The sequence below is a fragment of the Culex pipiens genome, chromosome 2 (genome assembly GCF_016801865.2).
Source record: "Culex pipiens pallens isolate TS chromosome 2, TS_CPP_V2, whole genome shotgun sequence".
NCBI classification, from domain to species: Eukaryota; Metazoa; Arthropoda; class Insecta; order Diptera; family Culicidae; genus Culex; species Culex pipiens.
In genome coordinates, this window is record NC_068938.1 from 60113131 (window position 1) to 60138941 (window position 25811).

General features: G+C 37.8%; 1 protein-coding gene across 2 annotated transcripts; it reads right to left on the reverse strand.

Moving 5' to 3' along the window:
- Positions 1-334: 334 nt before the first annotated feature.
- On the reverse strand, positions 335-25449 carry LOC120413625 (G1/S-specific cyclin-E). 2 transcript variants are annotated; one of them, XM_039574535.2, is made up of 8 exons: positions 25231-25449; positions 23989-24144; positions 16117-16246; positions 6860-7439; positions 2116-2698; positions 1814-2045; positions 1539-1751; positions 335-849 (listed from the first exon to the last, which is right to left on the reverse strand). In XM_039574535.2, the coding sequence occupies exons 2-7, from the start codon at positions 24000-24002 to the stop codon at positions 1542-1544; spliced, it is 1749 nt and encodes a 582-aa protein (XP_039430469.1). In that variant the 5' UTR covers positions 24003-24144; positions 25231-25449; the 3' UTR covers positions 335-849; positions 1539-1541. The 2 variants fall into 2 exon arrangements, with proteins under 2 accessions (XP_039430469.1, XP_039430468.1); XM_039574534.2 differs by having other exon boundaries at positions 335-1751; positions 25231-25448.
- Between the last annotated feature and the right edge of the window lie 362 nt (positions 25450-25811).

Genomic DNA, 25811 nt, shown 5'->3' on the forward strand with positions numbered 1-25811 from the left:
AGATTACCTAAATTAGCTACACTCGCCGCATATGCTAGAAGCACTCAGTAATTACTATCTGGTGTTCTGTAAGATGAATTATTTTTATAATTTTATACGATTTTGAGATAATCAATACATTGAACAATCTATTTTTGTTTAAGGAATATTTGTTGGGTAATTTTGAACAATTCAAATAAAGCCGTTGAAAATATTTTTTTATGTTAGAACGGCATGTGGATTGCTTCTTGATATACATGATTGAGTCCTAGCCAGGTGATACGAATTTGCGGTTTTGAGGTACGGTAGCCATGGACAGTATTTCTTTCAATTCGTTGCAAGGAACATAGTAGAATTTTTGAAAAAATATGATATTTATTACCATAGATCGTGTTACAACATATTTCAACCTAGTTGGCAAATTTGCCTCCATCATCTTACAGCGCTAATATTTACCTCCTTTTAACATTATAAACGCGTTCCGCTGAGCTAAACTTAACTGTGTTATTCTTTCTTTGTTACCACGCGCAACACGTTATATTGTTTTCAGCCCTTAAAATCTACTTACACTTGGCGTGTTTCAACAAGTTCTTCCTTTTATCATTTGTGTGTCCTTCTAAAAACCTAACTTAAAAACTTATTATTACCATTTGCTGTTATTAAAGTCTTTTTCTGGCGCCAAAGCGCCGTACACTGTCGAACTTTCGACGTCTCTATGAATAAGCGTACTTTTTTCACACTCACCACACACTCTCTTTCTCACTCTCTCTCTCTTTCTTTATCAACCATCGTTTGAGTAATATGTAAAAACTGTGCTATAAAATGTTTAACTGGTCGCGCTGTCGCTTGGTAAGGCGAATTTGAGTTCGTCTGTTTTGTTTTTGGGGGGAAAAGGGTGGAAAAACGGATGGAAATATGGTTAAGGTTTGTTTTTGGTGCTGCCTTCAGGGATACTTTGTTGAGATTTGTTTTTAAAAATAATTTTGGGAAAAGGAATGTCAGTGATTAGTCCAATTTTGGGGTATTTTTTTAGTTTGTTAGTGGGATAAGCGTAGAGTGTGTCAGGTTTAGTTATTGGGTTGGGATGCTATTTTGAGGATTTCGTTAGAAGCTTTTTTCAAGTGTTAGAATGTTTTTGGGAATTTTCCAGAGTTTGTTAGCTGTTTAGTTGGAATTCCGCATTATGTTTTTCCTGCTCGACAAAGTATCCCTTAAGGCACGCTCTTTGTACTGTTCGCCATTTTTTCATAATACTTAAAATATAACAAATTAGATCTAGCGATGTAGTAATTAATATAACGTTTATTGCCCCTAAGATTGGCTGAACTTGAATGAACTTGGAAATGCGCGACGATACACGCTGCAATCGCCAAACGTGACATTTTAAGCATGCTATAATTATGGCACGACCCCTCTTCCTCGCGTGTATCGCCGCCGATTAATGAGCGATGATTGTTTTTTTGGGAATAAGTTACAAAAAGTTGGCTAAAGATTTTTATGATTCTTCTTTTTTTCCTATACACAAAGTTGAGTTGACTAAAACAAGTTAGAAGCATTACCTATCAAGTCTTGGCGGAGACCACCTTGTTCTCCACGTCCGCCAGCAGCGTCGGCACGTTACTGACGGGGTTGTTGGCGTCCAGCGATTTGCGACTAGACGCCGGTGGCGTCAGCAAACCCTCCGGGTCGAGCAGGATTGGCGCCGGCGAGGCCTCCTGCTGGATCATACAGGCCAGCACCTCGAGCCGCTCGCGACGGACTGCGGCACGATCCTGAAATTGAGGAGTAGGGGGTTAGCGAGGATGTTCCAAGGTGTACCGATTGAACCACTTACAAACATGTCCAACGAGGTCGTGTGCGTCTGGATGATGTGCGAGCTGTCCGCGACCAGGTTCGGGCAGACGTGCGCCAGGCCGTAGCTGCCCTTGACCTGCTCGTTCGACTCGAGCAGCGCCAGCGGGGAGATTTCGTTCTCGTCGCAGATCACCAGGAAGTACGGTTCCATCCATTTGGCGCACGGCGCGATCGCCTCCCAGTCCAGCCCGGACACGGTGGTGGCGGTTTTCCTGTTTGAAGAAGCAAAAAAAAGGAAGCTTAGAAACGAATCTAGAACACGGCGGTCGTAGCGTGTCCTACCTGTCGAAGGTGTGGCTGACGGCGGCCGCGGCAATCACAGAGTAGGGAAAGTTGGCCAGACCGACGTCCAGCGAACACAGATCGATCAGCTGCGCCGTCTGGGCAAACTCCATCCCAGAGAACTGCGGGTACACGAACGATTCCGAGCACCGGGGCTCCACCTTAACCTGCTGTTGCTGCTTCCGACTACTTCCACCGCCATTAACCTCCGCCATCCGACTCGTCACGTTGACCTGCATGTACAGCCCCAGCCAGCCCATCACCGTCACCGGGTTGATGCTCCACTGCAGCTCACTGAGCAGCAGCAGCTCCTCCCGCAAGATGTCGTCCTCCGAGCAGGCTCCGTCCGTGACGTACGCAAACTCCCCAATCTTGGGCGGATAGATCTCCTCGACCTTGGCCGCCACGAACAGTGACGTGATGCCGAGCAGCTGCAGGTGTGTTTTCTTCTGTTCCTTCTTCCGGCTCAGGAACCGGTCGATGTAGTCCACCGCCAGGTAGTACGTCTCGCGGTGCAGTTTGTACACCTCGCACACCTCGATCAGCCAGTCGAGCAGGATGGCGCGCATCCGGGGTTGCAGGCCTGCGGAAAGGAGAACGTAAGAGTTGGTTAGGTTTGTTTCGGCAAGCTATGGAGTCCACACTTTAATAAAACCTTTTTTTATTTTTTTAAGTAACAACTAGAAAAACATTTTTTTATGAAAAGTTACATAAAAGAACATGGACTAAGCGTAATTTGGAAGCTATTTCCATCAAAACGATGTCATTGATGAGAAAAGGTCAATGCGGATGTAGAGCAAGTCGAGCTCAGTATCTCCTCACAAAGACTGTGCCTTAAAAAAAAATAATAAAAAATAAGAAGAAAGACAAACAGAAAAATTAAGTTAGAAAGTCGATGATCCTCTCACAAAAGAGACAGGTGAAAAGAGACCAAAGAAGGACACAAATTATCCGAAATAAGAACAGTCAATGCGGATGGAGAGTAAATTCGACCCTCTACTCACATAAATTTTCATAAAATACCGATTGTTAAAAACTCAAATTTACACATTTTTTTTAATTTGGATATCAAAAGACGCCAAATTTGGTATAGATTTTGACTACAGCAGAGTTTTTAGTGTAAAATACCCAAACATTCGTAAAATACCGATTTAAAAAAAATACATTCCAGACTCGACTGTGCGAAGGACTTGGAAAAAATTCACTTCGGATGACATGGCTGCCAAAATGTCGGTGATTAACCCTCTACAACCTAACTCCGCCTTCAGACGGGCTTCGATCTAACAAATCGCCAAAAACCCATTTTTCAACCAATTTTTTATGTTAATATAGCATTGAAGCAGTTCTCTCAGATTTCGGTCATTCGATTTTTTTTGTATTTTTTAATCCGACTGAAACTTTTTTGGTGCCTTCGGTATGCCCAAAGAAGCCATTTTGCATCATTAGTTTGTCCATATCCATATTTTCCATACAAATTTGGCAGCTGTCCATACAAAAATGATGTATGAAAATTCAAAAATCTGTATCTTTTGAAGGAATTTTTTGATCGATTTGGTGTCTTCGGCAAAGTTGTAGGTATGTATATGGACTACACTGAAAAAAAATGATACACGGTAAAAAAAAATTGGTGATTTTTTATAAAACTTTTTGTCATTAAAACTTGTTTTGCAAAAAACACTATTTTTATTAATTTTTTTATATGTTTTAGAGGACATAAAATGCTAACTTTTCTGAAATTTCCAGGTTGTGCAAAAAATCTTTGACCGAGTTATGAATTTTTGAATCAATACTGATTTTTTCAAAAAATCGAAATATTGGTCGCAAACATTTTTCAACTTAATTTTTCGATGTAAAATCAAATTTGCAATCAAAAAGTACTTCAGTGAAATGTTGATAAAGTGCACCGTTTTCAAATTGAATCCATTTCTAAGTGACTTTTTTTTTAAATAGTCGCAGTTTTTCATTTTTTTAAATTAGTGCACATGTTTGCCCACTTTTGAAAAAAATATTTTTGAAAAGCTGAGAAAATTCTCTATATTTTGCTTTTTTGAACTTTGTTAATACGACCCTTAGTTGCTGAGATATTGCCACTGGAAAGAAGAAATCCTAAAATTCAAGAATATTCCAAGGTTGGAAGTGTGACTTGTTTCGTGAGACTTTGCCAATGTTTTTAAACATGTATTTTTTTAGGGGTCAACTTTGGCTGTGTTTATTACTAACATTTTCAATAAAAATAATAAAAAAACAGCAGTTTTTGTAGTGTCCACTACTATGCCTCTACGCATTTTTTTACAATTAAAATGATGATGGTGCCATTCTATAGCAGAAAATGTCAAAAACAAGCAAAGCAAAATGTAGTGATAAGAGGTGGTAGAATAGGCCAAATACTAAAAAATAAACATAAACTAAACAAGATAAATGCAAAATAAAATACTAAAAATAAAGCAAGAAAATTATAAAACAACAGAAGCAGATGGTTAAATATTGAGAAAATGCATTTGATAATTTGATAGACAATTAGGCCGATGCAAATATTTAAAAAAGTTTTTGTCCCTCGGCCCTGGCCGAGGTCAAGGGGGGGGGGGGCAAAAAAATAAAAAAATATAAAAATTTAAATAACAAGCCATAGTCTTCACATTTAAATGAAAAAAGTGTTTTAAAATGCATTTTACACTAGTTCAGTTGTTTTGCAATCATTAGTTTTCAAAAAATCTAACATCTGACAAAAACGAAAATTGTATCGAAAAAACAGATTTTGCATCGAAAATTTTCAAAAAATCTTAAGATTTTTTAATAAACCCAAACATGCTAAAAATGATTTTAAACGCAGAAGAATGTATTTTAATTTGATTTCAGCTGGTTGCACTTGAATTTTCATTGAAATTTTGAAGTTTATTGTAAAAATATTTTTTTTTGCCCCCTGATTTTTCGGGCCAATTTTGAAGGGGGGGGGTGACAAAAACTTTTAAAAATATTTGTACCAGCCTTATCTATTAAAATTTTATAGAAACGGGACGGAGAACTCAAATTTGAAATTAAAAATAAGAAAATTCGGAAAAAAACGAAAAAAAACTGTAATCTCAAATTTAACGTCGATGGAAAAAATTGTTTTGTCAGCAATACACAGACTTTTTTGGAAATTTTAGTATTTTAGTGTGTTTTTTTTGTCTGTTTGTTTAATTAGTCATCAATGTTTTCAAAAAATTATGCCTTTGTAAAAAAATTAAGAGCATGGCTAAGTAACTTTAGCCCGTGTTTTATGACTGAAAGTTGTAGGGGAAGTGGGGCAAGTGTAACAAGCAAAGGAAATGCTCGTTTAACCCATTAAAAACGTTAAAAATCTGTCGGTTTTTTTTATAATCATCTTATTTCAGGTCTTGACTAAGACTTTGATAGAACAAGTTTTTTAAAAATCCTGTTTTTCAATGTGAAAAATTGATTTTAAAATTTTTGATTTTACGCACGTTTTACTCAACTAGTGGGGCAAGCCGAACAACCCGTTGGGGCAAAAGGATCAGTGCATGAGACAACATGTTAATTTGTTAACAATTGAACTGTTATCACTTAGATACATCAGATTAGAATGTAATTGAAACGTTTCTTTCATTTTTAGATTAAATAATAATATTTTGGTAATAATTTAGTCGTTTTTACGAAAAAAATTATTACTTAGATGATAAATAGTAAAATTTCATAATATCACTATATTTTGCATGGACAATTTTTTTTAACAATTGTTCATCAGTTTTTAAGTACTTTAATGTATTTAAAAATCCATATGGTACACTTGCCCCATCTGGACAAGAATTTTTAAAAGCTCTCTACAAACATAACGAAAAGTTAAATCATACTTTATAATAGGTGCAAGTCATTGGTAGGGACACTACTGATCTAGGAAAAATAGCATTTTGATAAAATGAGCCTTAAAACGTACCCTAAGCCTTATTTTGTACTTTCCAAATATTATAAGAAAACAAAGGCTTTGAAAAAAACTTAATTAAATCTTATGCCCCGTGGCGTTTACGTCATTTTGGCGGTTATGTGGTAGTAGAATCAGCTAATTGCATTGCTAGCAACAATTCCTCATACTGGGAATAATCAAAATTGTAGAAATTACGACCAATTACGGGCAAGAGGAACAATCGCCCTGATTGTTCCTCTTGCCCCACCTTCCCCTATTTGTGATTGAAAACATAACAAAAAAAATTAAAAAAGGAAGCTTTTTGCGCAAATCGATTTTACACATATTATTTTTTCTAGATTTGACTATTTTATCTGAAACGTATACTACTTTGCCGAAGACACTGAAGTTATCAATAATTGCGTTCTGAAGATACAGATTCTAGTAAACTTAGAATATTTAGAAACCTTTTTTTATGGACAACTGTCAATGGAAACTTATATGGAATCGCAAAATGGCTTTTATGGTCACAAGGAAGACTCCCACAAAAATACAATTGTCATTCTCATTCTCAGTAGAACAACTGAAAATGGATGGTTTTAGAGTAAAGAAAACGAACCTTTTTTAAAGTTGACCTTTTTCAAGATTTGTCAAGTTGTCACCCTAACCTTTTTTAAGATAACAAAAAATGTCGAAGAGGATGTCTACCTGAAACCATAAACTTTAACTCTACTTTATTGTAACTTCCATAATGACCCTAACAATTTATGAACCAGCCTCTCTACCCTCATCATCATTTTATTGTACTCCCCTTAATACGAATAAAGAAAAACAAAATCTTACCTGGATGCTGATCGAACATGCTCGGTTCCCGCTCGAGCGACGCCTTCGCGTCCTTGCGGCACATCAGCCGCCACACCTCGGTCGACTTGGCCCAGGCGAGCGCCGGGAGCGGACAGGTCCGCAGATCTGCGGACGGCGTCACGCAGCAGGACAGGGCGGCCGGCCCGGAAGCCGACACGCGGGACTTATTGGTACTATTGTTACTGCTATTATCACTATTTTGGTGCTGCTTGCGGTGGCCGTGGGGCGTCGTGTCACCTTTGGTGTTCCAGCTGGAGCGGGACGCGGCGTCGCACGTCGCCGGACTCAGCACGCTGGTGATGGACGGGGGACTAGCCAGCGGGAACAGGTCGAACTCGGCCGTCGTGGAGTAACACTCGGACGAGCTCTGCGTGTCGGAGGAGGTGGAGGCCGGGTACTCGCCGAGGCTGCTGCTTTGAACCGATGGGGGCGGTACGCTGGACGCGGCACTGTTGCTGGAGGCCACACTCGGGGGCGGGATGGTCGGGGCGGAGGTGGCCTCGATCGGGGATCTCCGCTCGCCGCCATGGCGCTTGGCAGGTCGCTGGTTCTCTATGTCCTGTGGGAGAAATGAAAACATTTAGACTTCTTCGAGAATTACTCGAAAACTGTAACCCGAACCAGGAAGTAGTCAACGACAAACAGCAAGGACAGCCACATTCCAACTGACCGCACCGATCAGCTGACCATCGCGGAAGTGCAAAAACCTCTTCATTTTCCTCTTGTTTTGAAACGCATTGTTCAGATTTTTTTCAAAGAGTCAAACAAAATTTGCCTCTTTTGAGACGACGACGACGACGTTCACTTTGGGCTGCGCAAGAGCTCCCGCCGGGAACAAAGGAGCAGTTTGTTTGTAACGGCATTTCTTGGCTCGAGCAGCTGTCGGCGAGGACGAAAAGAAAGAAGCAAAAAAAGGAGCAAAGGAGCACAAACTGGCAAAAGGAGGCGATTTAAATTTACAATAAGGAAGCAGTTTTGTTGAGTTAAGGGAGGACGACATCTGTGGCAGTTGGCAGGAGGGTATTGAAATTGGGGATGAACCGGTTAGGGTTTAACTGCGATACGTAAGAAAATTTGGTAGCAGTTCAATCAACAAACATGTTGCATATGCACTTCTTTTAAAATAAATAAGGATTTTTGAATAAATATTATCATAGAACTAAACAGAAAACCGCCTATCCCCTGTTATATTATCTAACTGTGTTTTTACTTTAAAATAAATTGATTTTTTAAATTGCTGAGTGTCATTAACTTTAATGATCTGGCAACCCTGCCATGTAAACCTTTGCAGTGGAATTTATTACTTTTTTAGATACTTTCAATTTCATTTCAAATAAAAATAAATAATGTAAAAAATATATGTTATACTTCCTAGAGTAATCGATTTATTTAATAACTCAATCCAGGTTTTTAAGCGAAGATGGCGTTCGAATGTTGAACGTCCGAAATGTCAAAATCGCGCAGTAGCACCAACATAAGAAAAAAATGCTTCTGTCATGCCATGGCACACTTTTTTCGTAATGTTGGTACCACTGCGTGATTTTGACATTTCGGGCGTTCACCATTCGAACGCCATTTTCGCTTAAAAAGCTGGATACTGAGTTATTCTGAAAAACCGAAAAAGATTTTTAAAAATCACTTATTTTATAATGATTTTCCAAACATTTTGAATTAAATTATATTTTTTAAGTTTAAAAGTCAAATTTGAAGGTGAGCCCACGATTTTTTTCCGTTCAAAATTTTTGTGAAAATAGCCTAAGATGTTACAAAAAGACTCACGAAAAATGCAGGATGGAGCAATTCACCTTAAAAAATACAAAAATCATTTACTGAAACTGTTTTTTTTGAAAAGTGATCTAAACATCAAAATTTTCAAAAACCGAATACGGGAATCGATTCTCTAGACAATTTTACATAAAAGTCTCCATATTGACCATTGTCCTAAGTCCAATCATTGTGAAGTTACAGCGGTTTTAAACATAAAAATGTTGAAAAAATAGGTTTTTTGATGGTTTTTGGCAATTTTTATATGACCGACTTGATTTTTCAGTCTCGAAAATATTTTTACCGGAAAGCTCGTCCAATTTCCCATAAGTTTGTCTTAGACCACATTTCAATTGGATGCATGGGCTTACAGATATAAGCTAATTTACTATCCAGGTTACTATACTACACTGAAAAAATATTATGTTTTCAGTTATGAGCACAAACCGCTATAACTTCACAAGGATTTTTCTTAAGACAATGGTCAATATGGAGACTTTTATGTAAAATTGTCTGGAGAATCGTTTCCCGTATTCGGTTTTAAAAAAATTTGTTTAGAGCACTTTTCAAAAAAACAGTTTCAGTAAATGATTTTTGTATTTTTTTAGGCGAGTTGCTCCATCCTGAATTTTTCGTAAGTCTTTTTGTAATATCTCAGGCTATTTTCACAAAAATTCTGAACGAAAAAAAATCGTGGGCTCCCCCTAAAATTTGACTTTTAAACTTAAAAATTAAAAAATCACATAAATGTGGAGTGTTTTTTTCTTTCAGTGTATTTTTTTCGGAAAGCCCGTCAAATTTCCTACAAGTTTGTCTTTGACCACTTTTTGATACGATGCTACGGCTTCGAGATACAGCAATATTTAAATTACGAAATACAAAAATATTTAAAACACTCACGCCCTTCTCAAATGTCATTATCGAGTGTAACTGGCTCCATATACACAAAAATGGCTTATATATGCCTAGGATAACATGTCTACAAAATTTCATTGAAATCGGAGAGGGTCGAAAAAAAAAGTACCTAAAAAATTCCTGTTTTGGGCTGGAATTGCTCAATCGGAATAAAACATAGTAGAAAAAGCCTAAAACAATCAAATAATGACAGAAATCAAGCACGATAAAAAAACAAGATTTTAAAAAATGTACAACAAAAACCGGTCCAAAATTAACTTTAACACAAGGAAAAAAATATTAATAAGCAAAAATTATCGTTTTTAGAAGATTTTTCAGGATCTTAATATCTAAAAATTATAATTAAACAACGTTGTTTACTTAATCCACCTTCACGATGTTGGAGCCTTCCTCTCTTTTGCACTGTAATTTCGTCTAATTTCTCGATTTAAAAAAGTTGCAGACTTTTTGTCAAGAAAATACAGACACCACCTTTGAAGCAAATGGCATCACTCTACGTGGCGCGGCATTTGAGGTTATGTTGAGAATCACCCTTTTCTGTAGTCGTCTAAAAAGTTTTTCCATCATAACTTTGGAACAACTAAATGAAACTTTACAATTTTCAATATCAAGCTGTAGGACCCGAAACTGGACCGAGTAGACCACATCCGGACAAAAATCGTTCAGCCAAAGTCGATAAAATCGAGTCTAGTTTTTTAAGGGTTCTATAAGCTATTGTGTTTCATATGTGTGTAGGACCTTTTAAAAAAAACTCTAGACGTGCATATTTTTGGACAACACACGCACAGAAATTTGTTCAGAATTTTATTCTGAGTTGATAAGTCTAACCAAATGTGGGCCTAGAAGGTCAATTTTATAAGATCATTTTTCGATTGATTTCAGTATGGAAGGCAAAACAGTCATACTGCTACAAAGCTGGAACTTAATAACATCTCTTACTAGTAATTGCCATACATTTTATAGGTTCCACCTCTGAAAATCTAAAACCAGAAAGCACGACTTAAAATGCCAGAGGACATCGCATTCGACCTTGAACTAAATTGCGCAGTGCTAAATTTCTGGAATAAGTTCGAAATTCTCCCCAAACCGCGTGAGTCCTGGTCAACCCATAAATTCCGCCACTCTCCCTAGTCTAAAACAATGAGAGCACACGCCAACACTAATTTTTTTTACTGGCAGCGCAACAACAACAGCCTTAAAAAAGAGCCACTCGAAGTTTATGGCCATTTCTGCCTTTTTTTACCTTTGTCGTTCTTTTCGCTTGTTAAGGGTGAAATAAAAATATTATGTAAAGGGGTCGTTGAATTCCTTCACCATCCTGCCGGGTCGTACAATCACACACACACACACGTTGTTTACCTTTTGCACACGCACACAAACCCCGCGCATCGATACATTCTTAGAACCAACTTGTTCGACTTGGTATCATTTAGCTTTCGTCAAAAAGTAGTTTGGTGAAGGAAGCGAGAGGGAGGGAAAAAGAACTCACGAAAAAAAAAACTAAATAGGGAAAGACTCGAGGAAGGATAATATGTGCGCAAAGAACTGGTAATGGGTATATTGACTGGTTTATGTATTTGAAAAGAAGGCAATTTTTTAAGGCTAAACTTGTTTCATTTTGTCACTGTGCATCGGAATGGGAGCTCGTTGCTGCCTTGCTGTAGGGTTAGTTATTATTTAATGTATATTTAAAGAGGCTAGGAAAGCATTCGAGGGTGAACCTTTAATAAGGGAATTTGGGGTAGCTCATGTTGGCAGGATCAACAAGTGGTTGATCAACGATGAATGCGAACGCTAGTTTTGTCCCACTTTCCCCTATTTTACATAACCATATGTTGGATAGGGAGCAAAAGTAGAGGAAAGCTGGCGATGCGCTTGGCGTTGAGAAGTTTCCCGCCAAAACATTGCCGGGTGTAAACATTGTCTGGAACTCGTTGGGTTGAGGCATTTCAGAAGAGTTATGAATCAACTAGTAATTTGGTGGGTATTTAAATTTCCTCATCTTTACAATGCTTTAAAGAGCGAAGGGATTCCTAGAAAAAAATCCAGATAGATCGCATTTTTAATTTATTTGAATTCTAAACTTCATTATCATACAAAATAACAAAATAACAGTTTTGATACACTAACGAATCCAACGATGTTTAAATTTCTGTTTTTACTTCAACTAATGTTAACATGTTAAGGTTAATGTTAACATGCCATAGGTCGCCTTCCTAAGGTGTCGTTGATAAGGTCCAGCTTGTGACGATTCACTACCTTCCCTTTACAAAGCAATCGAATCCAGAAGGGAAAAGATCACCAGTTGTGTTGGTCCTAGCCGGGATTTGAACCCCGATCTACCGCTTACGAGGCGGAAACGTTACCACTAGGCTACGTGACTCGGTCAAATTCGGTAAAGAAATCTGAATTTGTTCCCCAAGCTCCATACAATTTTGGCAGCTGTCCATACACCCAAAACTGGCAGCGCTAGTCCGAGAGAATGATGGTCTCGAGTCGAGAGAATAGTGGTACCATTCACGGACGCAGAGAACACAACTCGAGATGGGCGATAGAACTATTCTCTCGAGGTTCATTTGCAAAAAAAGTTCATCCGTCAAACAAAAAACCAAATGTGTCGACAACGGGAATCGAACCAGAGACCTTTGACAAACCAATCCAATGACTTAGCTGCCTCGGCCACCACAGCTTAGTGACCATGGAGAAGTCAGAAGTCGATGTATGACACTTGTTGGAGATTTATTGATTCAACTAACGAATGAACTCATTTGTTATGATGGTGTGAGTTGGTACCATTATTCTATCGATTTTGGCACTGAGCCCTCAATAAATTTTGAGAGAACGATTATCTCGATTCTGAATTTTGGGTGTACAAAAGTGGTACGCAAATATTCGAAAATCTGTATATTTTGAAGCAACTGTACGTACGATCAGTTTGGTGTCTTCGGCAAAGTTGTAGGTATTGATGAGGACTATTCAGAGAAAAGTACACGGAAAAATAATCCCAAATTCCATTTTTTATGTTTGATGTTGTATGGGATAAAAATCACAACTTTTGAGCCGTTAAAATATAATGAACAAAAAATTTGCCACCGAGTTTATGATTTTTTTTTAAATGTGTTGTTTTTTTGGGAAAATAGAAATTTTACTACATTTTTTTTTACTTCAGTGTTTTATGTAAAAGATTTTTGAAAACGTGTACCATTTTGAAGATACAGTCAACTCTCTGGCTATCAATCTTCTCGATATCAATATTTCTCCAGCTGTCAATAAAAATTTCAGTCCCTTCAAGGAGCGTCGTTCCCTCCTTCCATATCGACAACGAGAGAATCCACTGTATAGCCACTTTATACTTAATTTTAACTGAAAAATTCCAGGTTTTCGTTTTCTTTAAATAGTGTCCACGCCCAGTTCAACGAGGAAAGTGGGGCAATAATATGGACGTTTTGAAAACTACGTCTTTTTTGGACATCCCCTGGCCAAATTTAGAACCAATTTGTGAGGATGGTGGGGCATTTGTCCTATGTTGCCTCACCTCCCCAAAAGGAAAAGAAATACGAAAATTTAAGTTTTTTTAGTATCATCCAAACAGCCTTTTATTTTCCAATCATTCCAATACTGCCGCTCTAATCTAGTCCGTTCTTTTAGCCTATTGAATATAAAAGTAGTATTTGTTCTGAAAAATCCAAAATAAATATGACTTTCGTGCTGTCCCATATGCAAAATAAAGGCAAGTCAGTTCCTCATATAAAAATGTCGTTTGAATGGATGCGAAATTATTTGAAATCAACAAAATATGTTTTTAAGAGAACGTATAACTTGAAAATATCATTAATTGTTCATTTCTGAAGAAATATTTGAAAATTTAAAAACAAGATACTCCAAACCTTTAGTGACTTTTTTTCTTTTGAAATGTACAACCACGGAAAGAAAATAAAAAATACATACCGTTATGGCTAATATCTAGACCATAAAATTAGTTATATTTTTTCTTGAATGAATAAGATTGATCCTGGTTCTGGGAGAGACTCCACCAACGATAACCATAGTTTTTAAAATTATTTTCAAGGGCTTAGCAGTTGTGATTTTTATTTGTATCGTTTGTTATTTTCATATCCAGGAACTTTATCAAATACATTATTTAAAGCAAATAAATCTGAAATAAACTTTTTTTATTATAATTTATTATAATTATTTACTTAGAAAATTACAAACAAATACAAATTACAAACCTGAGAATAACAGTTGAACCAGGCTGAAACTGTGTTGTAAATGTTCAAGCCTACCTTGATATCATAATATTGGTATCTTGCTGGAAATTTCTCAAATTTACCTCCAAATTATGAATTTTTTAATCAAATTTATAGTAGTAGCGTTTTTAGGACTGATATTGAAATAACTGTATTAATAATTCTATAGAAATATTTAGTTAAGAATGGGAAAAATGGTGAAACTTTTTTAGGGTTTGTCACAGTTTTATCTCAGCACTCACTTTTTATATATGGGACGGACCAGATAAGAGCAGCAGAAAACCAATATCTCATTTGCGAAATTTTCTGATCTTTTCGAAACAAAGTATTAAAAAAAAATTGGAATCAAGACTAACAATTCAAAAGGGTCAAATATGCAATATTACGCTATTTTGGAATGTTAGAGCTAAAAAAGTTTGATCCAAATAAAAAAATACAAAAAAAGCGCGAAATCAGCAAATTGTGTAGGGGTCACCAGTTGCTCACCCGTTCCGTATTCACTTTGCAAAAGGGCGAATCCCTACATGTAAACAAACAGTTTATCCCACTTGTTCTAATGACGTCAAGTAAGAAAGGAATAGGCTGCTTGTTTACATCTAGGGATTCGCCCTTTTGAAAAGTGAATACGGAGTTCTATTGTAAATTATTTGACAGTTTAAACAAATTATTCCAATTATTCATAAAGATTAGAGCTAACTACAACTCATGCTAAAGTTCAGACTCGATTATCCGGAGACTGGATCCGGAAACAACTCTAGTGATTTATTTTTTTAAATCCAATATGGCGGCAAAAATGGCGGTGATGAAATATCGAAAAAAAAATTAAAATTTAAAAGGCAATCAGCTATTCAAATTTAACTAAAATGGGGTCGCAGAATTTGAATTTTATGTTAAAAGAAAGAAATTTAAAAAAAATAAAAAAAAATCTTCGGATAATCGAAACTTTGCAAAATTGAGGCTTTGGATAATCGAGTCTGAACTGTAACGAAAAATCATGAAAAATTAGCAAGATTTTAGAAGAAAATTGATTTCAAACTTAATATATTTTTTGTAATTACTGTCAAATCAAATGTACTTGTGTCTTTTGATGTTTGAAATACATTCGGTAATTTAATAAATTTATAAAAGTGTTATATTTATTTCGAACGGAAATAAATCATAATTTATTCTTACAAGGTTTGGCTAAAATTGCAATTTTCTAGCAACAATTTCAAAAGTACCCAATTTGACCATCCCTAAAAGAGTCAGCTTTAGATGTATACGTTCAAATATCCCAAAACACAACCGGTTTATTTTGCTTCCAGCAGCAAGACCAGCTTTTCGAGCCATCATCTTGCGCTGTCGGCTTGTTTATTTTGATTCCTCGTTCGCTTTCGACGTCTTCGTCCTGCTCAACCAAATATTCAAATTATCCCTCCGTCACACGTCCCCAAACCACAGCAGATTTCTTCCCTTTTTTTGGCTGCGGGCTGTCCATTTAAATCCACTCCACGATACGATAAGCCAACCGAAGGAAGAAAAAAACATCAAGAAGGACTCATAACGTGCCAGGGAGAAAGATTGACCAAATAGTAAATATAGCAAATGTATATAAAAAAGAGAGGAGGAGAAGAAAAAAATCTGGAGGGAAAGCATAATCTGTCTAAAACGCGCCAAATTGTGGCTTGGAAAGCTTGCTGGGCGCACACAATCTTCCTTTTTTACGAAGAATATCCAGCGCTCTGGGAATAGCAAATACAACACCAAACCACTTGTTGACTCTGGAAGATATGGCGTCAAGTGAGGTTCTTCTAGAAACTAGCTCCAATTTGCTGTTACGAGAAATGAACCGAAACTTCTTCACCAAATAAAAAAGAAACCTTATCAGCCAAATCAATCGCAGAAAGAAACGCGCAAATAAAAACGTCCAAAATTGGCGCAAAATGTTAATCCCAACAGCACAACAACCAACTAAGTCGTTCGGGCCAACTAGTTCAAGTTCAGTGCTTCGCGAAGGTCAGCCAAGCGAAACGGACTAGGACTAGTGACTCAATTCTTCGCCGCGTGTCGTCTTGTGTCGTCGTCCAGCCCACTTTGAAATAGGACCCTTTAAATGCCGACGCGCGACGACGCGTAACATCTGGCGCAAACTGGCTGCTTCTTCGATCCTTGCACCAATACACCCGGCGTTGAAGCTATGTAACGACTTTTTTTTTTCGCTGTTGTGTCCTTCCTAGTGCGAGGATTTCTCTTCTCTCTTCGAGAAAACTGTTACATCTTGCTGTTTGACTCGTTTGACCAAGATTGAGGAGAGTTGCCCCGACTCACCGCATCGTCCGCGATGTACTTTCGTTTCCGGCCGTTCCGCGTCCGGGGCAGTTGCTGGTGGTGCTGATGCTGGGGCTCTGGAATGTCGGCGGCGGCGACGATCGACGATGAACGGCTGGCATCCTCGGAGCTGGAAAGCGAGTTGGGAGAAGGAGAGTTTGGGTTCGATTAGTTTTTGGTTACAGAGATTGAAATTTGTTATTCAAGTTTTGCGAAAATAAAAGATCTATTTTAATTTGATTTTTATAACAGTATTTGTTTTTGAATTTGATGTTTAACTAGAGAATAAAAATATAGAGCTGGGGTAGTACAGAGCTGGTAAGGAACAAAAAACCCCGTATAAAAAAGAATTAAAAAAATAAAATTCAATTTTTAAGTTGGATTAAAAAAAACTAATATTCAAAAATCACATATTTGAAAGTTTATATATTCAATATGTACTTAAATTTCCATAAATAGGACTAAAAAAAGATGTTTAACTGTTCAGCAAACATTTTATAAAGCTTATGTATGCAGATTTTATGCTTTTAAGTTTCTTTTTTGTATTGAAGTTTTTAAGTTTTAAGTTTTCAGTTTTTTATGGTTATTTATGTTTAAAAGTATTTAAGTACTAAAATTACTAAAATTATAAAAAAATATTTTTTTTATTGACTGGTTTTTAAAATTTTGTTTTTTTTTTATAAATTATAATAAGTCATACAATATATAGGTTTAAAGTTTTAAAAAATTTAAATTTTAGGGTTGTCAAAATAAAAAAAACTGAGAGTTTCTAAAACAAAATAAGAATTTCTCAAATTTTAAAACCAGGCTTTTCCAAATAAAAATTGAAGTTTTGTTTTATGAATTTAGAAATTGTGTAGTTTTTGAATGTGGGTTCAGTTTATAAATGTTGAAATTTTAAAATTTTAGAATTTTTCTCTATCCTAAAATATTTTTTAAAATTTTCAAATATTTCTTTTTTAGTTTTTAGTTTTTAGTTTCTGATTTTGAAATTTTGATTTTTTTTTTATAAAATTGTCATAAAATATTTAAGTATTTAGTTTTAAAATTTTGAGTTTAGATTGTTTAATTTATTGAGTTTAAATTTTAAAATTTTGGAGTTTAAAATTTTAAAATTTTTGAGTTTAACTTTTAAATTTTAGAGCTTTTTTTTAATTTTTAGGCTTAGTTGTGCAAATAAAGAAAAAAACTCAAAAAACTATGAATTTCTAAATTTTTTGAATTTTAAAACTAGGAATTTTTAGAATTAAAATTGCAAATTTATTTTTTGAATTGAGATTTTTTTTAGTTTTTTTGCATATGGGTTCAGTCTATAAATATTGTAATTTTAGATTTTTTCTATATTTTTACCTTGAAATATTTTTTTTAATTTTGATTTTTTTTCTGATTTCGAAATTTTGATTTTTTATTAATTTGTTCATTAAATATTGAAGTACTAAGTTTTAAAATTTTTGAGTTTATTTTTTTCCAGCTTAAATTTTTTAAATTTTTGAGTTTATTTAATTTTTAGGCTAAGTCGTCAAAATTAAAAAAATAATAATTTCTCAAAAAAACAAAGAGTTTCTTAAGTTTTGGTTAAAAAATAAGAATTTTCCAAATTAAAATTGCAGTATTATTTTTTGAATTAAGAAGTTTTGTAGTTGTTAGGCTCTGTTTATAAATGCTGAAATCTTAAAATTTTAGAATTTTTCATTACTTTTTATCTTAGTTTTTTGAAATTTTTGAATAAATTAAAAAAATGGGGTTTGAAGTTTAGAAAATAATTGAGTTTCATGTTTTTTTTAATTTTTAAGTCAAGTTTTAAAATTAAAAAAATCTTAGAATATCCTATTTATTTTTATAGTATTTTTTTGTCAAAGTTTTACAATTAAAAATACAAGTTGCACGATCAATGAAAAATGGCTGAATTGCAATCAAGACACATTTGCTTAGAATTCCAATCCTTTTAGCTTATTATTTTAACTTTCATAATTAGACTAAACTCTCAAGGAACGGCATTGGTAGGACTTAAACAAGCTGCTAACAGGAAGACAATTGATTTTTTTTATATTAAAACATATTTTTACTTGTGGGTACTCATTTATAAATAAGATAGTTTATTGAAATTCATCTAAGACACAGATTTATTATTTATTCACTAAACTATTTTTCAAATAATTGATTCAGCAAGATGAGTTGCCCAGACTTCTAAACGTTCACGATTAAAAAAATGATGTAATGTATTTCCTAGAAAACTTGTTTGTGTTCCTAAAAGATACTTTTCAGTTAAATTAAATAGTTGACCTTCACGCGTTACTCTTTTATCAACTTTTTTTTTATAAATCGGATTATTTCTTTAGATAACGTTGACAATCACAATTTGTCATCGAAACTCTGAATCTTCAAAACAAAATTTACAGAAAAAATATCTTCACCCAATATTATTGAGATAAGACTATTGCAGCCTCCACTAAACACAACGCGAGCGCGAGCAATGAGCATTTTCGCTCATAAAATTTATGAGCAATCATGAGCAGGAGCAAACTTGAGCAAGCGCGCTCCTCCTCATGAATGAGCGAAAAATACTCGCTCATGAGCGCTCAAAATCGCAACACTGACTGTCGGAAAGCAAAAATGTTTTCTAAACAAATATTTTTTCTACTGGTTCTGTCAAATTTGACTGGACTTGAATACAGCGAAAAAAATCAAGCAATTTTAGCTAATTTCTCCAAAGGCTCAGAAAATAAGGTTTCTAACTTTATCGTGTTTTGGAAATTTTCGTGTAGTTAACCCTCTGATGCCAAACATTTTTCATTCGATTTTATTCGCCGTGTTGAGGTAATTTTGGGCCAATTTCACTCTATAAACAGCTTTACTTCTCGTTTTATTTTTTTATTTAAATATATTATATTTTGCGTTTATCTCTACAAAGGAGCGTTCGTGGATCATGTATCAGAAATTTTTCAGTCTAAAGATTGGTTGTGATATCCTTTTATAGGCTATCTGACTGAAAATAAATCCCACAAAACTCCCGATGTCTTGAACCTAGTCCTCAACCAGATTCCACGATCTCAATCATCTGATTCCCTCCAAAATCTACTCCTATCAAATCCCGCCAAACCACGAAATCTCCCGCGAAAAACGCCTTCCACAACCCAAAATTCGATCCACCCTTGCGGGGGGTCGCCGATCGACCAGCCACTTCCTTACCAGATGAAGTGGGATGACTAGGAGGTAAACCTATCACGCGCTCGTGTATCTCCATCTCCACATCCACATTCGCGCGCCGAATTCTTCCCGCCCAGATTTCTTCTCTCTCCGATTTCTCGTCATTCTTCTTGATCTGCTGTATCTGCCAGAAATCGCTCAGTTTTTGTTTTCATTTCTCCATTCGTCCCCCGCGAATTTTGACGTCCGCTTCGCGAACCAGATGATGTGGAGCCTGCTTCATTCATGGTTTCTTGGCCTCTTCTCAAGAGTGGGGGGAACCTGCTCCGGCGACCCAAAGACCGGTTTCGCGAAATTTAAATGGCCCAGCCGCTTATTTGGCGCGGCCCCGTGACGTAGTGCGAAAAGAGAGAGAGAGAGAGAGTCACCTACGACGACGTGGAGATTCTCCCCCCAAAAGGAGAGCGGGGAGACTCTCTCCGAAAAACGGCGCGCGCGGAAAAATCGCGAACGAGCAGACCAAAGGGGAGCACGAACAAAAACATTGTGGATTTGAGCGCCAATCAGCAGCAATAGAGGTTTCTACGTGCGCATGTATTGTGTGTACGTACACAAAAAAGATTGAGGTTAAATTTTGTCCGGCCAGCAAAATCAGATGGTGCACTAGTGTGCGTACGCGAAACGTCATAAAGCTCTATGGGGCCAACCAAAAAAAGGGAGGGAAAAATGAAGAGCAAAAAAAACAAGGAAAGGCGCTGATTAAAGTTCTGGCGCGCTGTCAACGCTGAAGCAGCAGCGCGCGCGGCTGTTTTTTTGTGAAGCCCGCAGCAGCAGGAAAATCAAGTGCGGAAACAAAGTCATGGGCGTAGATCGTAGGTGAAGGTGGGAATGATCTGTTGGTGTTGTAGGTGACGAAGTCCTGCAAGTCGGCGTGGTTGATATCCAGAGTTTTTTTAAAAGGTCCTATAAACTATTGTCTTTCAAATCTAGAGTTTTTTTTTTCAAGGGATCAAAATTTACAATTTTTGCTTTTAGAGTGTTTTTTGAACCGTCATCTAGGGCGAATCGGGACACATGTGGTGAATTGAGACAGCAGTTATTACCTTGTTACTGCACAATATTTGTTTATTTTTAATTCGATTCGGATAGAACAGACACAGATAAACCAAATTAGTGCATCGATTTCCAAATTACAAGCTTTTAAGTGCTCTAATTCAGTAACAACTTTTCAAAAGGGCGAAACCCTCAGATGTAAACAAACTGAGTTATTGTCAGAATCATATAAAGCGAACAAAACTGATTCTAAAACACCCATTCCGAAAATACGTAGTTTTACAAGCAAAAAACAAAAGGACTAATCAACAACATCAATCAAAACAACCCAAATTGAGTTTCCGCCCTTGTGTTTTCACCCAATCACGAGGGGCGAATGTAGTGTTTTCTGCAAGTTCCGACGTATATTTAGAAACACAAAATTTTCGTTATAATTTTGTAAATTTTAACCTGACAATCCTCAAAATGGATCAAAATGTAGGTTTTTGATGTCTCTGACCACAATTCCACAACAAACACAGATTTGTATGATCCTAAATACATAACTTTTTAATTTCAATTATTGTAGTATCAGATCTGGTCTGGTTTCACAATCTAGATATGAAGGTCCATAATTTACCGGTTCTTGGAACATCCGGGGATTCTGGGTCGAGCAGTTGCAGGACAAAAAGTTAGTGTAGGGAGGTTTAGGAGGAATGCCGTACAAAATCATCGCCTCCGTACCATTGAAGCTATGGAAAGATTGAGAAGGCAGGATGTTGTCGCGGGGTGGCCTAGTCGTCAGGTGCCATGTCTCCCACTTCCGGCGGGGACACCCCAAGAAACGTCACTTCAATATAGACCACATCGTCAAACCAACTTGCTACTTACGGTGTATCCTGACTCAACGAGAATTGGCCTGAATCGGACTCCTTATGAAGGCTTTCTAGACCACTCGATTTGCCTATGTCTGCGTAAAAATAGTGTAAACAAAATCAGCTGCTTGGAATTCAGCCAATCACAATCGATCAAAACCAAAACAATACTTTAAATACAAATACTAACACAGAATCGTGGTGTGCGTGAGAGAAACCGTGGAGATCTCTATTATGTGGTTCATAGAAACCCTTTTAAAAAACCGTAGATTGCTAGGTTAACCGTTGCACAGTGGTCCAGATCGCAAAATTTGGTGGAAAATTGATTTTCCGTAAAATGATGATTTTTTGGAAAGGGGCAACTTTTGGTTTGTTTGGAAATTAGGGTGATTTTCAAAATCTAACCTTTCAGGAATATTTTTGGGATTTTTTTTTTTCTTCTAGAAAGTTGTTGGGCTTGCCAATCCAAGCAACTTTGTCGAAGACACCAAAATTTAATGTCGTAATCTACGCCTTCTACGACCAAATTTATAGAAAGCATCTGAGCGAACCTTCAAAAATCAGTTTTTTGAACGTGACAATTCAGGGTTAAGTCTTAGAGAAAAGTGGTATTCAGGGCACTTTTAGAGCTCTAAAAAACAAACATTTTCATTTCTTGCCAAGTCAATTTGGACTTAAGGGTCAAAAGTTACATCGATTTTAATGTAAAAAAGATGCAAATTCAAAACTTAAATATCTCGAAAAGGCGCAATCTCAGGGGTGTTTTTCTTTAAACTCGAAATATCTTCATTTGAAAAAGTCTAATTTTCAAGGGAAAATCATATGGGACCACCCTAACGAAAATCGAAAAATTTCCAAATATATAATTTTCCATGTAAATTTGCCCGCTGAATCTGAATCTGTCCTCCTGATAATTTTACGTTTTGTAGTGTGTGTGAAATCCGTGTAAAGGAGGTGTCAAACTTGTGTTGTCAACACTTTTCTTCTTCCGGCGATGGAGAGACTTTAAAAAAATAATTCTTAACTAACAAACTTTCCGCATCGACGAAAAACCGTCCAGAAAATCTCCACCGAACTCTTAAAAGTGCATCAATGAGTAGACGATAATTTTATGAATCTCTCTGCTATTTCTATTAGCACCACAAGTGTTAGTGACTCTGGTAAAATACCACTTTTCTGTGTTCATTTTGATCTTACATATTCGATCACTTTTGACTCAGAGTCGGAGTGAGCAAATTCTGCAAAGCCGGAGCCGGAGCTGATTTTCAACATTTTTGCTGGAGTTGAGTGGGAGTTGCTAAATTTCTTGAAGCCGGAGTCGGATTCCGACGCAATACATTTTCAGACGCTTCAAATGCTACCTGACTCACAAGCTCGGGTTTGTACGAGCAAGTGCGGATTACGTATTCCATGTCCCGGATCTTCCAGATCTCGATGTGTATGGGAATTGCAAATAAGCAGCAATTCACAAAGACCTGTAGTTTCGACGGGATCTGTCCCGATACGAACAACCACTTGACGTGCAAGATCCTTAGCTTCGTACTAGCTGACTTGGTTTGATTGCCAAAAGGTGCAAAACCCCATGGATTGATCCACGTGGATATGTCGAGCTTGGTGCCACCATCAAGCGCAATCTGACTACCAAGGTACTGGGAAGTGTTGACCTTTACAACTACATCACCAGCCTTGAGTCACCAACTGACTCTGGGCGTCAACTTTGAGCATTTCTGCGGCGATCCGATCAACCCCTGGCACTTTACCAGATTTCATACACCTCACGGCTTTTTCAATCTCGGAATAGGTTCACTCGGTTCCTACTGGTTAATTTTGAAATCTGGTCGGTTGGTACTAAAGGCTCGATCTTGGATGCGAGATTTTGCAGCAGTCTTGTCCTGTTTATCACTGCGCTTCACCGCCTCTTTCAGGTTAACAATCGGGTACGTCAGTACGTGTCTTTGCCACTTTTATCCTGACACTTACAATAACCATATCTCCACCCAGATGACATCCGAAATCCACTTTTTTCTCAGAGTTATTAGCATCCGTAGAGTATACTCGCTGGTAGTGACGAAGGCGTCCTTGATGTTCCTCCACTTCTCGTCAACAGACGTTGCTCAAATTCTCACATTTCACAGTTCAAGACATGTTTTTTTTTTACTTTTCTGGGTGGGTTTAAAGAATTTCTTATGCTGGATTATGATTTTAGTTGTAAGTTTTCTTTTTATTTACATATTTTAGAGTTGATATTCGAAATACATTCTGGAAATCTGCTAACATTGCAAAGAGATATTGGAATGCTAAAAAAGAAAGTATAAATGTGACGTTGTCGCTTGCAGATGAATTAAGTAACGTTAGTTTGTTAATAACTTGAAAAGTTTAGTTAACAAGACGATTTAAATGTTCCAACTCGAATCACCCCCACTCAAACTACGCCACTGAGCGACCTCATAATCATACTGCCAAGTTGGCTGAATCTTCCTTCGCCAAAGTGTAAGGCCCGACCTTCGCCCGGATCCGTACCCAGCGCGCAAGGACATATCTCATTCAATGATTTTCCAACACCCAAGGATCGAATGAAGCCAAGATCCTTTGCCTATGTGTGTTCAACTTCACCCTTGAAATTTAAAGCTTCCAGGAATCCGCTTCACACGAAATGGGTGTCCTTCGCTGCGAGCGAACCTTCCATATAAGAGGGTTGCCTTGTTCGTCCCTACTTCCCAGGGTCCTTTCGATCCCCGAAGGATCAGCGCAAAAGAAAACTCGATTTAAAAAGTAAGAAAAAGGAGGGTGCGCTTCCAGGTAGAGAAATCGCGCTTACCTGTATTGGTCCATGATCGGCACACCGTAGTGCTACTGCTAGTTTAAGATTCCTGCTGCCGGAATCGTCCCGTTGGAGCGCCGGAACACCGGACGATCTGCTTCCGGGGCTGGTGAGATCTCTCCTCAGGTTGCCACCCACAATTTTTAAACTTATCTGAAGAACACCAAGAAATCACACCCGTTTAGAACTTCTTCCTCAAGACGGTGTGTCCGTCCTTCCACCGAACCAGAACCGGGAGGGTGATAGACCCGGGCGCAATCACCGCTACAAGTCCGAAGAAGGCCACGAGAATGAAGGAGGCGAAGAAAAAAAATTAAATGGCTGACTCGGCTAACACCACTTTTCCGAGCCGCTTTCTGCCTCGAAATGGCCACTTTTGCGCGGGGATTTCTACGGGACGCGATGGGTCACTACAGTGGGCACCGAGTTCCGGCGGGACCGGCACGATCCGGGTGGGAACAGGCGCGTAATCGGGCACGGCGAAATCTGCGCGAGGCAACACGTTCGAAATTCTAGCACGAAATGAAATTTTCGGTGCGCCTCTTCTTCCTTCGCAGCTGAGCTGCTTGCGCAGAGGAGCTAGAGCGAGCTCGCGGAACAAGAATCGAAGAGGAAGACTCCCGAAGTGGGGTCAAATTTGGCGCGCGGAATGTGTGGGTCTACGTGGGATGTCTTCCCGGATTTTTCACCGGAAGATTTAAAAGGAACTCTGGATTTAAGTTGGCAGGTTTTTAAGGTTTGAAATTCAAAGATTTTAGTTTTCTTAGTGGCCACGTAGTTAGTGTTCTAGATTTCGAGGGGTATAATCCTAAGAAACGTTCCGATAACCCTGGTTCTTCCTCAATTAATTTCGGCACTTGAATTCACAACACCCCTCATCAAAAAATTGCCAAATTTTCACTCAAATCCAAATCCGGAAAACAAGTCGAAAACATTTTTGCCGGGAAATTTTCCCGCACTTTCAGCTATCGCAAATGTCACTGTCAAAAAAAAACTCACGTCAGAAACGCCGGTCCACCCCCGAATCTCCCAGCGCGACGTTCCGGATTCACAATGCCCCCCTATCCCGCCTCACTCCGTTCCTCCCCCACCGCCCTCACGAACCGTTTTCATTCAAAAAATCACCGAAATTCCTCCGCAAGTACAATCCTCCGAGGCCTTCTTCGCACTTCTAGGTTAGCGACAACACCGCCCCCTATTTGGCCCAATTTCACCCCCAGCCCCACGCGCAATTCTTACTTTTTCCGCGGAATAAAATCCGCCACAGGCTGCGCCTCACGAAAAATCACTTTTCACGCCAAACTGACCGCGTTCCGTATCACTTTCGAGGGGGGATCCGTTTTACCGGTGCAACATTTTCACCAAACTTTTGAGCCGGGAGTTGAGAGCTGCGACCAGAAGCCAGGAAAGAGCGCGCCAGAATAACAACAAACCACCGTCGTCGCGGTCTTGTCCCCGCTGTTGGCCGCCGCTGCCGTTGACAACTGAACTGAAGCGGCGCGCGCACGAGTTGAGCGCAATCGGAGTGAGGGAGATGGCGTGCGGTACGCGTGCGTGAGGGGAAAAGGGATGGCGCGATTGGCGGCGGCGGCGGCGGCGCCGAAAGCGGTTTCAAACTGTCTGTACGGATGCTTCAGAAATGTCTGCAGCATTTTTAACTGAAAGAAAGGCACATAGTAATATCACATGTTTAACACGTGAATACGACTTGGCATGTAAATGTCATGTGCAAATCACTCCGAAAGTTCTCATCGTGCGACGCGATAAATTTGATAGAAAAACACGTGAACTTAACGCGTCGATACACTTGGAATTGCAAT